At 37.7% G+C, this 15,788-nt stretch overlaps 1 protein-coding gene across 1 annotated transcript in view; it reads left to right on the forward strand.

Moving 5' to 3' along the window:
• The window catches only part of LACTB2 (lactamase beta 2), a 29,941-nt gene extending 14,463 nt beyond the window's left edge, over positions 1-15,478 (forward strand). The window contains exons 4-7 of the mRNA XM_029223192.1: positions 8,549-8,727; positions 10,637-10,785; positions 14,276-14,357; positions 15,163-15,478. Of these exons, the coding sequence (XP_029079025.1) occupies positions 8,549-8,727; positions 10,637-10,785; positions 14,276-14,357; positions 15,163-15,206 (454 nt within the window). The 3' untranslated portion in view covers positions 15,207-15,478. The remainder of the gene's footprint in view (positions 1-8,548; positions 8,728-10,636; positions 10,786-14,275; positions 14,358-15,162) is intronic.
• The last annotated feature ends 310 nt before the right edge of the window (positions 15,479-15,788 follow it).

The raw sequence follows: 15,788 nt of genomic DNA on the forward strand, positions 1-15,788 counted from the left end.
CTGCCTTCTGATTAAGATAAAGTATGAGAACCTATCTATTTTAAGATTTGGGAGGAAAACTAATACAGAGAATCAAAAAAGTAAACTCACTTTTTTAAGGAGACTTTGTAAATATTTTCCCAAAATATGAATTCTTTTTTTTTTTGGTGGTACCCGGGCCTCTCACTGTTGTGGCCTCTCATTGCGGAGCACAGGCTCCAGATGCACAGGCTCAGCGGCCATGGCTCACGGGCCCAGCCGCTCCACGGCATGTGGGATACCCCCGGACCAGGGCACGAACCCGCGTCCCCTGCATCGGCAGGCGGACTCTCAACCACTGCACCACCAGGGAAGCCCCAAAATATGAATTCTAATTACGCTAAAATCTGAATAAAATATTTAATTTACTGATGACCGTGGCTTCCAATTTCCATTTTTATCAAGTCAGTAAAACCCAATTATTTTAAATATTAACAAGAAGACTCATTGTTAAGCAAAAGTTCTGTAAGAAGAAGGTTAAAATTTACTAAGTCTCCAAGTGTTTGATGACCAGTTGATCTTTTTTGCTTGCCAATTTTGAACATAAAAAAATACAAAAGAGAGATAATATCCACCAAGAACCCTTTAGTAAATAGTAGAAAGTTAGCAAGGTTTTTCAGTAAGGATTTGATTCTGGATGTAACTTTCAGGAATTTTCTAGTGAACTAAGTTTAATTTCTCAGAGAAAAATCAGTCCAACAGCTTTTGTTGACTGCTCTACATTTTCTAAGACAGCCATCGTTACAAAGTCTGTCTGTCACAGAAGTGGCAGAACTAGATCAGTGCTCTACCTGATGCATGGGAAGGCCACCGCTGCAGTTCCTCGGATCTTTCCTAAAGCACCTCTGACGTCATTTCCTTTTCCCCTCCTGCCTATGTGAAGAGAATTTTAACACAGTTTTTATGCAAGTTAAAGCATTAGCCACGCAGGTGACTGAAGAATTGGAATTTCTGATCCCCTGATTTAAGAAATCTTAATTGCCTTCAGCCTGGAAAATATCAAAGAAAGCCATAACTGAGCTCTGGCGTGGAGAGTGGGAGGGGAATAATAAAGGAGGCGTTGCAGGCACATTGACGGATAAGGCAATTTGCAGACCCTGAAAAAGAATGGTTCTCCCAATGAGTTTTTGTAGATTATAAAAAAAAAAAAAAGATTGGGTTCTGCCCATAAATGCATTCTATGTATGATTGTTCATAGGATTGGCTATAAGATAGGATACATACCCACACCTACATATTTTTTTCCATGATGGTTTGATTTACATGTAATATGATTCAGCTAATATCTGTCATATCATATAGATACAATAAAAAGAAGAAGAAAAGAAAAATTTTCTCCTTGTGATGAGAACTCAGGATTTATTCTCTTAACTTTTTTACATATCATACAGCAGTGTTAATTATAGTCATCATGTTGTACATTATATGCCTGGTACTTACACTATAATTGGAAATTTGTACCTTTTGACTACTTTCCTCCAGTTCCTTCTCCCCTCACCAAGAACTTTATTGAACAACGTATTCACCATTTTGTTCCACTACCTTCTGCCACTTTTCAGGCAACTTCATAATTCCATCTTCCCAAAACTTTTTATTTTTTTGAGCAAAGAACTGTACCAGGTGCCACTTATAGTCTTCCAGGGAATTGAAATTTTTTCCATTAAGAGAATTTTATAAAGACTGAAATAAATGGAAATCTGAAGGTGCAATGTCTGGTGAATACAGCAGATGAATCAGAACTTCCCAGCCAATCTGTAACAGTTTTTGCCTGGTCATCAAAGAAACATGCAGTCTTGTGTTATCCTGATGGAAGATTATGCGTTTTCTCTTGAATAATTCCGGATGCTTTTTATCAAGTGCTGCTTTCAGTTGGTCTAATTGGGAGCAGTACTTGTTGGAATTAATCGTTTGGTTTTCCAGAAGGAGCTCATAACAGAGGACTCCTTTCCAATCCCACCACATACACAACATCACCTTCTTTGGATGAAGACCTGCCTTTGGTGTGATTGGTGGTGGTTAATTTCACTTGCCCCACAATCTCTTCTATTCCACATTATTGTACAGTATCCGCTTTTCATTGCCCGTCACAATTTGTTTTAAAAACAGAACGTTTTCGTTACGTTTCAGTAGAGAATGGTGTGCAGAAATACGGTCAAGAAATTTTTTTCTCTTCGCGTATGTGGAACCCAAACATCAAAGCGATGAACATAACCAAGCTGGTGCAAATGATTTTCAGTGATTGATTTGGATATTTTGAGGATGTCGGCTATCTTCCGCGTGGTATAATGTTGATTGTTCTCAATTAATGTCTCTATTTGATCGCTATCAACTTCAACTGGTCTACCCGACTGTGGAGCATCGTCCAGTGAGAAACCTCCAGCACGAAACTTCGCAAGCCACTTTTGACACATTCGATCAGTCACGGCACCTTCTCCATACACTGCACAAATCTTTATTTGCATTTCAGTTGCATTTTTACCTTTCTTGAAATGGTAAAGCGTAATATGCCGAAAATGTTGCTTTTTTTCTTCCATCTTCAATATTAAAATGGCTACACAAAAATTCAATTTTGATAAGTTTTTTCTTAATGCATGCTGATATGACAGCTATCACAATACAATCTAACAAAACTGTTTTGAATGAAGTTAAAGACAACAAGTGCTATCTTATGGGAAAAACTAACGAACTTTTTGCCCAACCCAGTAATTTGCATTTGCCTGGTGGCTAGTAATCTTGAGCATCTTTTCATGTCCCTGTTGGTCTTTCATGTATCTTCGTCGGAAAAATGTTCAGGTCTTTGGTCATTTTTTAAATTGGGGGGTTTTTTTGCTATTGAGTTGTATGAGTTCTTTATATATTTTGGATCTTAACTCCTTATCAGAGACATGGTTTGCAAAAATTTTTCCCATTCTGTAGATTGTCTTCACATATTTTTATAGTTGCTGGAAATATACTTCCTGGAATCATTTTCGTATAACATCAAATACTTTCATTAACAGGTTGCAGCAGGTTAAATCAGACAAGAGATGATTTTTAACATCTCTTTAATATTTGCCCTTGGAGCAACTATAAAATCGTAATTGTTTGCAATATATAAAGCATACACTTAGAAACCACAAAAGCATAATAGTTCTTAACGTCAGTTCTTAATGCCTTTCAAAAATAATTGCTCCCATTACACTAGTGTCTCATGTTTTTGTACCTTATATCTGTTACATTTTTAGCAGATTTTTTAAAGACTTTACATGTCAATATTTAATATTAAAGAATTTGATTTTTTTTGGCAAAGGAGAAACTCTTCTAAGTTATAGTCATTTCAATTTTTTTAATAGATTTATTTATTTTTATTTTATTTTTGGCTGCGTTGGGTCTTCATTGCTGCGCACAGGCTTTTCTCTAGTTGCGGCGAGCGGGGGCTACTCTTCGTTGTGGTATGTGGGCTCCTCATCGCGGTGGCTTCTCTTGCTGCAGAGCACAGGCTCTAGGCGCTTGGGCTTCAGTAGTTGTGGCACGTGGGCTCACTAGTTGTAGCGCACGGGCTTAGTTGATCTGAGGCATGTGGGATCTTCCCGCACCAGGGCTCAAACCCGTGTCCCCTGCATTGGCAGGCGGATTCTTAACCACTACACCACCAGGGAAGCCCTCAGTTTTCTTACATGCTATTATTTCAGAGTTGAATTTTGTCATATGTCTTTGCAATGTCTAGGAAGATGATCTTACCAGCTTTCTCCATAGCTTTATTATTATTTTCAGGGATCTTATAATATTGAAACACCCATGCATTTTTTGAATAAACTTTATTTGGTCATGATGTTATTTTTAAATTTGCTTTTGAATTCTATTTGTTAATATTTTAGTTAATATTTTTATAACAATATTCATTAGTGAGATTGGTAGTTTTTTTGTGCAGCCTTTATCAGGTTTGGGAGTCATAAATTTTCCTTCTTTTTCTATGCTCTGGGATAGATTGTAGTGAAATTATCTGACTTTTAAATGTTTGTTAGAGTTAGCCCATGAAAATACTGAGCCTTTAGTTGCTAATGATAATTACACATCTTTTTAGTGACCCTTTATTGTCACTTACTAGTAATATGGTCCTGTGAGTTAAGCTTAGTGCATATAATTTAAGCTTCTTTGTGTACTTTTTATGGATTCTCTTTTTAATACAAGAGTAGGCTTTAAAAAGTTATGTAATCTAACTTACTTTGTTAAAGGTTTACTTATCATTATGACTTCCAGAATCTAAAAACCAAATTTGAGGGACTTCCCTGGCAGTCCAGCGGTTAACACTCTTCGCTGCCGGTGCAGGGGATGCAGGTTCAATCCCTGGTCGGGGAACTAGGATCCCACATGCCGCATGGCACAGCCAAAAAAATTTTTTTTAATTTTTTTAAATAAAAACCAAACTTGAAAATACATTTGGATCATTAGGTAGGCTTCTCAAGGTCTTGAGGAAGAGAGGCACACAGAATTACCTTTGATGGTATGGCTTTGTTCGGCAGAAAAATACAGTTGCTCGTTGATATCTTCTCACCAGTTTTGTTCTGTTTCGTTTACTAAAACCCCTATTATTCTGTTAGAACTCTTAGACTCGTCCTTTAACTTTTTTTTTCTCCTATTTTCTATCTTTTTGCCTGTTTGCTGTACTTTCTGGGAGGTTTTTATCAGCTTTATCTCGTAATCCTATTTTTTTCATTCCTCTTCTCACATTTTTAACTTTCAGGAGCTCTTTTTGCCCCTAAAGGCTCCTTTCATACTATCCTTTCTTGTTCCATAGTTGCAACTTCTTATCTCTCTGAGGACATTACAGTTTTTTGTGGGGCAGTTTTTCTGGGGGCTATCGAGGGGAGGTTTGTGGGAGGGTTTGGAAATTTCCTTCTTCATAATTTGTGGCCTACAAACTAGTTTGTTTTTATTTTCTCTCCTCAGTGTGAAAGGCTTTCTTCAGATGCATAGTGATGTGGTATTTACTGATGTCTTCTAAGGGAGACCTCAGAGCTATTGGGAGCCCTGTAGGTTGTGAGCCTCACTGTAGGGTCATCTGGATGAATTGTTTAGTTGGGGAACCTCCAACATTGGAATCTTAGAGTCTTTCTTCCTGAGCTGGTAAAATTCCCAGAAGAGACTCTTCTAAGCCTCATGTTGGATAAAGGCCTGGCTGCCAGCTTTACAGGAGCTGAGTGTGGAAAGAAGGCTTGGGGAAATGCATATATTCACACAGTCTTCCTGTTTTCAGGATTATGTCACTACCTCTATCTGTGCCTGTGTTTTACCCTCTTCAAAAATTAAATCTCCCGTTTTTTCCCTTGGCGGGGTTGGGGTGCTTGTCAAACTGCTCAAAACGGGAAGAGAATCCGAAGATCTGAATGTTTGTTACATACACTCTCAGAAAATCCTTGTTTGGGCCTCCGCTCCCCACTTCACCCTCTGCTTCTGCTTTCCTGGTGCCCCACGTCCTGAGACTGGAGAATTCTGCAGTGTAAATCTGGTTGGGTCTCAGCTTTCACCACTGCCAGTGTAGACTTCAGTATTTTCATGTCTGATCAGTCACTTCTCACTCATCTGTCTTCTTTCTAGCTTCTAAAATTTTATTGATATGGTCCATTCTCCTCAACCCTGTGGATTTATGCCATTTTTCAAATATCCCTTTATGGTAATTTTATTGATGTTTTAAGGAGGAAACAAAAGATGCAGGTGTTCAATCCAGTCTTTAACCAGAAACACACTTTCAATTCCTTAATAGTAAATCCAAACATGCAATTATATTTGCCCTGTCTTCCCCCCAAAAAACCCATCATTGAGAAAATTTATTTAAAGTATTCCAAGCACATAAAAATCCAATACTATTTAGAATAGGCAAAGAGAAGGATAATTAACCTCTCAAGCTAAATAAAATATAATTTAAACCTTATTCCATCAGACATTTATTGCTATCTCCTGTGATTCTATTATCTAGAATGTAAAAATAATGTGAAATGGAAAGATTAATGCTACCCACCCCATACTAGGAGAAGGATTAAGTGTGTAATGCCTGTAAATCCCTGAAGTCAATGCCTGGCACGTGGAAAGCAATATATTAATATTAGCTACCACTAAGTACTAAGCACGGGAATATAAAGATGAGAATACGACAGGAGTCCTGCCTTTTAGGAGTACATAGCCTTATGAGGTAGAATGGTAAACAAACAAGAAAACAATGTGAAAACTGCCATAATAGAAGTAAAATTCAAAGTATAGGAGTAATAACAGAAAAAAATGACCAGTACAGAGGGTTGTCTGTATGTGGCTGAGAAATCAAGAGCTCTGCAGAACAAATTACTTAGACTTAGTTTAGTTTTGTTTGTTTGTTTGTTTGTTTTTTGGCTGTGTTGGGACCTCGTTGCTGCGCACTGGCTTTCTCTAGTTGCGGAGAGCAGGGGCTACTCTTCGTTGCGGTGCGTCGACTTGTCATTGCGGTGGCTTCTCTTGTTTCAGAGTACGGCCTCTAGGCACGAGGGCTTCAGTAGTTGTGGCACGCGGGCTCAGTAGTTGTGGCACATGGGCTTAGTTGCTCCGTGGCATGTGGGATCTTCCCGGACCACGGCTTGAACCCGTGTCCCCTGCATTGGCAGGCGGATTCTTAACCACTGCGCCACCAGGGAAGCCCCCTAGACTTAGTTCTTTATCTGGCTTATTATTGGTATAGTCATAAACCTTCATGTAGGAAATTCCCTGGCGGTCCAGTTGTTAAGACTCTGGGCTTCCACTGCAGTGGCACAGGTTTGATCCCTGCTTGGGGAACTAAGATCCCACATGCTGCACAGCATGGGCGAAGGAAAAAAAACAAAAAAAAAACTTCATGTAAATATAAATAGGAATTATTGAAATAAAAATATTTGTCATGCTTTAAAAGTATTATCATAGTTTTATTTATCAACAGAAACAAAGTTGGAGAAGAGGACAGAGGAAATAAAAGTATGTTAATTTTTTTATCTTATATAGGGTGAAATCAATGAAAACTGCTTTGTTCTTTTTTTATATATAAATTTATTTCATTTATTTATTTTTGGCTGCATTGGGTCTTCATTGCTGTGCACAGGCTTTCTCTAGTTGTGGCGTGCCGTGGCTACTCTTCGTTGCGGTGCGTGGGCTTCTCATTGCGGTGGCTTCTCTTGTTGCGGAGCACGGGCTCTAGGCGCACAGGCTTCAGTAGTTGTGGCTCGCGGGCTCTAGAGTACAGGCTCAGTAGTTGTGGTGCACGGGCTTAGTTGCTCCGCGGCATGTGGGATCTTCCCGGACCAGGGCTCAAACCCATGTCCCATGCATTGGCAGGCAGATTCTTAACCACTGTGCCCCCAGGGAAGCCCCTGCTTTGTTCTTAAAATTTTTAACAAGAAAGAAAAAATAATGTTTCTTTTAAACTTTTAGATTACCACTACTAAAATAAAATATTTACCATTTATTAAGCATGTAACTTTGTGCCAGATACTATGCTAAGCACTTAAATGCTCATCCTGAATCTCCCAGCAGTCCTTTAAGACACATGCTATTCACATTTCAGTGAAAAACTGACATTAAGAGAAGTTAATTTGCCCAGTTTTCTTACATCTACTTAAGTGTATGTAGCTTGCAAATCACTAGGAAAAAAAAAAAGACGAAAGAAAATGCAGTCCATATAACTTAAAGTGACAGCAAGGAAGTCGAAAAACCAGAAATCTTGAAAGTTAATGACTGAAGTGAGTAAGACATATTCATTATGGGGGAAGGAGGAGAGAAGGGCAATGTAAATAGGAAAACTATTCTGTTAAAAAAAAACTCTGAGACCAAATCAAAAAATAACAAAAGCACCATTTTTAAGGATGCTCATTCAGTGTTACTGTTGGAGGAAAACTGCCCACAATAGGAAACTAAATGAATTGTGATTCACGCATATAGTGAAATACCACGTAAGCATTAAAAATCATGTTTTAGAAAAATATTTAATGATGTAGGAAAATACAGCATAGTAAGCAAAAAATTCAAAAATCAGGTATTAAAGCAACATGACAGTTTTGTTTTTAAGATACAAATATGCAAAGAATCCAAAAATATATATCCTTAAAAACATATGATCCAGCAACTCCACTTCAGGGTACATATCCAAAGGAAACGAAATCATTATGTTGAAGGGATATCTGTACCCCGTGTTCATCACAGTACTGTTTATAATAGCCAAAACATGGAAACAACCTCAGTGTCTATTGACAGATGAATGGTGGTCCAGTGGGTAAGACTGTGTGCTCCCAGTGTAGGGGGCCCAGGTTTTATCCCTGGGCAAAAGTATTAAATTTGCACTTCAGAGTGAGAAATTTGATTTAGCTAAAGGAGAGAATTTTCTGATGATAATTTGCAGTGGGCCACAAGAGAAAAAGGAGCTATTTTAAAAACTTACTGACATCATTTATTCATGTCTTGTCCAGAAATAAAGACAGAAAATAATTTACTTCTCAAAATTTCTTCTAAGCCTAAGAGTTCATAACTGTTACTATTTCCTCTTTCTTCTTTCAACCAGAGTTATATACACACCTGGCCACACTGATGATCATATGACCCTACTTTTAGAAGAGGAAAATGCTCTCTTTTCTGGAGATTGCATCCTAGGGGAAGGAACAACCGTGTTTGAAGACCTCTATGATTATATGCGCTCCCTAAAAGAATTATTAAAAATCAAAGCTAAAGTTATATATCCAGGTGGGTAATATTATTAATCTAGCAAACCATTTGTGTCAAATGATGAGGAAGATTCATTTTGGTTTGTCTGTGTGTGTTCTTTGTGGTTTCAGCCTTGAAGAGATACATATAAATTGCTTCTTTCTAAATTACACCCCTAAGTCTTGTCTAGCAATACAATTTAAAAGACCGAGAGTTGTATTAATAACTTTTTTAAAAGATATGAGGGTTATTTTTTAACATCTGCACAGCTATTAATAGAACTATTAAACAAATGAAATAAACTTACTGGAACAAGAAACTTTTTTTCATTCCGTAAGCTATCTTCAGTTTTGTTAACTTGATTTCTGTTGTGGACTACATTTTAGCCATGTAACCAACCTTGGGTAACATTTGATGTCTGAGCTTTAGTTTTTTAACTCACTATATGGAAATATCAATAGCTTCTATATCAACTGTAAAACTGTGTATTTATTTCCTTTCTCCAGAAAAAGAAACCTGTTGTTAGTATATTAGCTATCACTGCCCTGCTTTACAATACGAATCTCTCCTCCATCCTGAAAGCTAAGAAAGATACAGTACCCAACAAAGGCCCCCAGAAGGAAAAAGAGACTCGATTACTTAATTTTTTAAGTCCTTCCAACTTGTTCCTAACCAAAGGGCCATGGAAAGATCTGTAAATACAGTGTCTTCAGTACCTTCATATTCTCTCATGAGTTCCCACTGCTGAGGGGATAGGAAACATACAGTGAGGCTGGGCATTTGGATTAATATTGTGACATAAAAGGAGTGGAGGATGACAGCTATTTTGAAAGAGAAGACAGTAGACATTTGATGCATCCACATTGGAGCAAAGCTAATGAGAGCCTGCCCGGTGCAGGTTCTTGGAGTGTTGGCTTTAGTAAATCCAGTGATGGCTTATTGGCACAGCAGGACCTCATATGTCAATGACGGTCTATAGCCATAGCTACCATATATTAAAGCCTGCTACCCTACCCGCCAGGTACTGTGCAGGGACCTTCACAGAGCGGTCCTCACAAAAACCCAGAGAAGCAGGTAGCTGAAGAAATAAACTCGGAGATTCATAGACTATCCCAGCCACACAGCTAGTAAATGATAGTCGGTATCCTAAAGCCCATGCTCTTTACCTAACAGGTTTGTCTGCTTCTGGTATTTTGTTCTCAGCCCTCTTGCAGATTTGTGTAATATATTCATTTTCACTGTCTTAAAGAGTGAGTAAATTCCAATATAACTTTATCCGGGTTATCAAGGTTTCTGAATTGCTAGCCTATACATAAGATTGTTACGGTTCTCCTGTGGTTCTTGTGAATTTTTAATAGCTCTTGGTCACTTACATGAAGCTACCTTTTACATTCCCCTTTTCAATCTTTGATAAGCATAGTGGTTAAGAGCACAGAGTGGTTAAAAGCTCCTGAATCAGAATCCCAGCTCCACCCCTTCTTAGCTGTGTAACTGTAGGCAGATTATTCACCCTCCCTATGCCTCAGTTTCTGCTGTACAAAGAGGATAATTAAAGTATCAGTACCTACTTCATGGGATTCTTGTAAGGATAATGTATATTAAGCATTTAGAGTAATGTCTGGCAAATAATGAACACTCTGTAAATATTACCTATTGATACTGTTGTGGTTACTGTTTTTATTGTTAAATTTTTATTTTCTAACTTTTAATGAACACAATAATATCTTATGTAGATTTTCATATAATTCTCTAATGGTTTTTGGCATTATATGTAATTTTTAGATCTCTTATTACCTGTATGGTTTTCCAGATAATTCTTATTTGTCGTGTATTTAGTATGCCTTTTCAATATACTATGTGAAATATTTTTAAATAGAGTAAATTAACTTCAGTTGTACTTAAAATTTTTTATCTGGTTGAAATCGTTTTTGTAATTATTCTGATGCAGGACATGGCCCAGTAATCCATAATGCCGAAGCTAAAATTCTACAATACATTTCTCACAGAAATATCCGAGAACAGCAAATTCTTACATTATTTCATGAGAACTTTGAAAAGTCCTTCACAGCAATGGATCTTGTAAAAGTTATTTACAAGGTAATTTTCATTTATCTTATTTGTTCAAAGCCACAATTTTAATAGAATAATCTATTCAGCAGACTATAGATGTGGTAAACTCATCACATCCCAGAGCAAAATGAGTCTGTTAACTTTTTAAGTAATGTCACTCGTATGGATTTGAGACCATCAATCTCAACTTTCTAGAACACAGAAGTTAGACAAACACTGGCCCGCAGAACAAAAATAACCATCCTGAGCCATTATTAAGCCTTTTATACTCCACTGTGTAGGGGAGACCATTGCCAACAGCCTGGCGGTTAATCTTTGTTATGATTTGTGTATTATTCTAGCCATCTTGATGATCTGGTGTCCTGACCGGCAGCAAGTAAGGGGCGATCTGCTAGAGACAGCTACTGGGATAATAGCAGTGAGAAGTAGTAGCAATGCTAACAGTAGATTAAAAGGAGGAAGGCCATGAGGAAGAGCATGAGTAGAGTCACTTAGTGTAGAGAGAAAGGGCCCCTCACTCAGTGGCCTCTGAGCACATCACTGCGTGACAGCACTGTGTGGCAATCCATCAGTATAATTCAGTTTTTCAGCAAATGTTTATTAGATACCTGCTTCGGGGTTAAGAATGGAATAAGATTATCTGGGTTTTAAAACTCCCACTACCATAACCTGTATGGCCATAAGATACCTGAGAGTATAACTAAAGATGAGCTTGAAAAGGAACCTGGGCCAGTTTCAATTAGTAAAGGACCATAATGTCCCATGGGCCTAATTTATCAAAAACCAGGTATCTCAGTGTGCTTTGTTTTAAAAGGGAGGAATGAATGATTAAAAGGGCTGACAATAATAAGTGCCAGGAGCAAAAGGGCAATGTAAATGTTTAAATTCTGCAAAAGAGTTCATTTCCTCATAATACTAAAGTTTAGCCACTCTAGACTATACACTGAAACATGGGTAGTTTTTTCTAACCCAAGTACAGACAGCAGAACTCTCTGATAACCCTCACAGATGGGTCATCCAGTGACTATGCAGGCCTCAGAAATGCTTGTTCTGCATTCAGAGATGTGTTCACTGCACACATGTGTGAAGCACCTGTCACATATAGAACAGCATTAGGTATTGCAGAGACATTTATTCATTCCACAGATGTTTACTGAATGCCTTCATGTGCCACACACTGGACTAGGTGCAGAGGCACAAAGATGACTACAGATCCCTGCCCTCAAAGGACTCATGGATTAGCAAAGACAGACATGTTAAACAGATTCTTGTAATTCCGGCCGTATCATAATAGCTCCCATTTTTGAGCACATTACTATGTGTTAGACACTGTACTAAATGCTTCACATTTACAATTGTAATTTGAAGTACTTAATTTCAAGTACCTTGAATTTTCACTGCATAAAGATACTGTTATTCCAACTTAACAGATTAAAAACAGACTCAAAAAGTGTGAGTTAAGTAACTTTTCCAAGGGCACAAAACTAGCAGATGTCACACACTCAAATGTCAGAAGTCAGATACTCAAATCTTTTGTTTTTCTATCACACCAAGCTTCCTGCAAGGCCCATACACAGTACGTCAGGGCATAAAGGAAAGAGGAGTCATTTCTGCCTGGTGAAGATGCAGGGTGATGAGGCTTGTCCAGAAAAGCTTCAGAAACTTAATTATTGAATTGGATCTTGAAGAAGGAGTGAGGCAGAGTACAGGAGAAGAGAAGTCATTCTAGACAGAAGGAAAGATGTGTTCAAACACTGGAAGTCACAAAAGCATCGTGTGTGTTTGAAAACCCACAAAGAAAACGCATCTGACTGGAGCCCAGAATGTATATTGTAGATGGGCAGGGAGGGGGTCCCAGGAAATGAGGCAAGAAAGGCAGGCATGGCAGGTCAGGGGAAGCCCTTGGTTGCCATGCTAAAAAAAATTTGGGCTTCAGCCAATAAGCTGGGAATGACCACCCAAGGATCTTAGGCAGGGAGTCACATAATTAGACCTAGGAAATCACACTGGTGGATATAATATATGGTACTGGAGCTTCAGGGAGTTTGGGGTTGGAGGTTTCTGCTTGGGAATCATTAACACATGATGTTGCGGTGACAAGTTGATCAAGTAAAAAGAGAAGAGAGTCAATGATACAATTCATCATGAACATCAGTATTGAAGAGAAATCGGGAAAGAATATCCAGGATGAAGATGAAATCATAAGAGGTAGAATAACCAAGGGAAAAGAGATGAGCTCTTCCAAACGGACAGACTAGCCAGTTGATTTCAGGTAAAATGAGGACTGAAAATAATTCTTTGAATTTTGATTAAAATATGATCTTTGCAAAACATTTTCAGGGAGCTGAGAAATGGAGATAGTAAATTTAGTCAAGAAGCTTGACTTCAGGAAAATTCTTACTTAAAGAATATAAGGGGGCTTCCCTGGTGGCACAGTGGTTGAGAGTCCGCCTGCCGATGCAGGGGACACGGGTTCGTGCCCCGGTCCGGGAAGATCCCACATGCCGCGGAGCGGCTGGGCCCGTGAGCCATGGCCGCTGAGCCTGCGCATCCGGAGCCTGTGCTCTGCAACGGGAGAGGCCACAACAGTGAGAGGCCCGCGTATCGCAAAAAAAGAATATAAGGACACAGATACTGTATGTTACCACTTGTAATGTGGAACCTAAAAAATACAACAAACTAGTGAATATAACAAAAAAAGAAACAGACTCACAGCTATAGAGAACAAATTAGTGGTTACCGGTGGGGAGAGGGAAGGGGGAGGGGCAATAAAAGGTTAGGGGAGTATAAACTGTTATGTATAAAATAAGCTACGAAGATAAATATATTGTACAGCACAGGGAATAAAGCCAATATTTTATAATAACTAAATGGAATATAACCTTTAAGAATTGTGAAGCACCATATTGTACTTAACATTAATATTGTATATCAGGTATACTCCAAAAAAATTAAAAATATATATTTAGAAAAAAGAATAAAAGGAATATTTATTTTGTTTACCATTCAGATAATAGTTGTCAGTATTACATTACTAGCTTGGCAAAAATAAAGGAAAAATTGTAAGTTTTAAGGTGGAAACATACATACTTTTAATAAAAATGTGCAAAGACATTATCATGTAACCTAATAAATAGACCATAGGGCCAACTGTCTGTAGAATCATCAAAACTACCTAGAATAATTTTTATGTTTATTTATTCATTCATTTATAAAATATTGAGTTCCCACTATGTGCCATTTTGCTAAGCACTGGGTATTCAGTAGTGAACAGATGCTGCTACTGTACTGTCTTTATGGCGCTTACAGTCTGTTTGCCTATAAGTATATTTCTAATAATAAGGTGACTCAAAGCAAGACATATATAAGATGAAACAGTGTTGATTATTACTCTATAAAACTGTATTTGAATTAAGACTGTATTATTTTGCCTTTTTTCTTTAAAAGTTTCAAAAAGATTAACTCTGTTCTTTTTTTAAAAAGAAATGCTTTACTTTCACTCTCATTTTTCTTTTAGGATACTCCTGAGCATTTACATAAAATGGCCGAACATAACCTCTTACTTCATTTGAAAAAATTAGAAAAGGAAGGAAAGATATGTAAGTATTCTTCCAAATTTTAGTTCTTTTATTACCAGCACTTAAAATATTTGTTAACAAATGAACTAGTTTCCTTTGAGGAAAAACACCACCCACCAGAGTTCTCCATTGAATGTCACTGTAAGTTGGAGAGACAGTCACTAGGAAGGGTCAGTAGCAAAAGGCCAGGGGATCACAAGTTAGAACAAAAGCTTCCACAGGAATGAGAATCTCTCATGGGGGTTTCAGTCCTCACCCACCAGAATGACAGTCACAGGCATGTAGCAGGAAGAGAGCTTCTCCTCTCCCAGACCACCCGACCACGAAGGATTTTACATGTATCGATTAGAAGATTTGGGAACATCCAAAGGTCTAGCAGCAGTAAAGGTAGCAAACTCAAAGATATTAAAGCAGTAATTCTATAATTGTTCCCTAGTGTTAAGTTAATTTGTCAAGTTAATAATCTTAGAAGCTTGATCCTTAAAAAGCAAGAGGTGGGCTTCCCTGGTGGCGCAGTGGTTGAGAGTCCGCCTGCCGATGCAGGGGACACGGGTTCGTGCCCCGGTCTGTGCTCCGCAACGGGAGAGGCCACAACAGTGAGAGGCCCGTGTACCGCAAAAAAAAAAACCAAGAGGTGCAAAGTTGGACTTTGTGTAGAAGCTTCAGCAACATCTTTATATGTACCCCCCCAAGAAAAACCCCAGCTTTATATTGAGCAAGAAAATTATTTTAGGAATTAATGGTTTTTCTAGTTACAAGCTAACTTAAAATCTAGTGATTTGCTCATCTTTTGTTAAATGTTTACTCTGTAATTTTCTTTCCACAGTTAGCAATATGGATCCTGAGGAGAAATGGAAAGCTCATCTTTAGTTTCAGCTTAAAGAAAGAGTTTGTTGTTTTGTTTTTAGAGAATGGTATGTTTTGTTAACTATTAATTATTTACAGAGAATATAGCGTGTGGAACATTGAAAATAATCCTAAATATACTTTAACATCATACTTATTCTAAAGTATGTAACTTACATTTTACACCTATAATATTAGCTATTTGTCTCCCCTAGGTCTTATAACATTTTACCAAAAATTCAAAATCCAACAGTTTATCCATTTTCAGTACATAAAATAAGTTTCTTTTAAAATAATTTATGTCATTTAAACTGGATATTATTCTTAGAGGTTATTTATCTATTACCAGTGGTCAGTAATACTGTTTTTTCTAGCTGCTTCAATTAACAGCACAGATTTCAGTGTAATCCTTCCTTTTCTGCAACCTTTGTCTATATCTGTAGATTACAGGCTTGTTTTCATGTTTCTATCAATTATATCATGTTTATATATCAGTTCTATACCTTTGTAGCATGTATACTTTCTCATAGTGGCATCCTACAAGTGATTCATGTAAATCAACTTCTGGTAATAGAAAAATATTAAATTCCCAATTAAAGTCATTGT

The sequence above is a fragment of the Monodon monoceros genome, unplaced genomic scaffold (assembly GCF_005190385.1).
Source record: "Monodon monoceros isolate NGI ecotype Baffin Bay Population unplaced genomic scaffold, NGI_Narwhal_1 Super_Scaffold_14, whole genome shotgun sequence".
Taxonomy (NCBI): Eukaryota; Metazoa; Chordata; class Mammalia; order Artiodactyla; family Monodontidae; genus Monodon; species Monodon monoceros.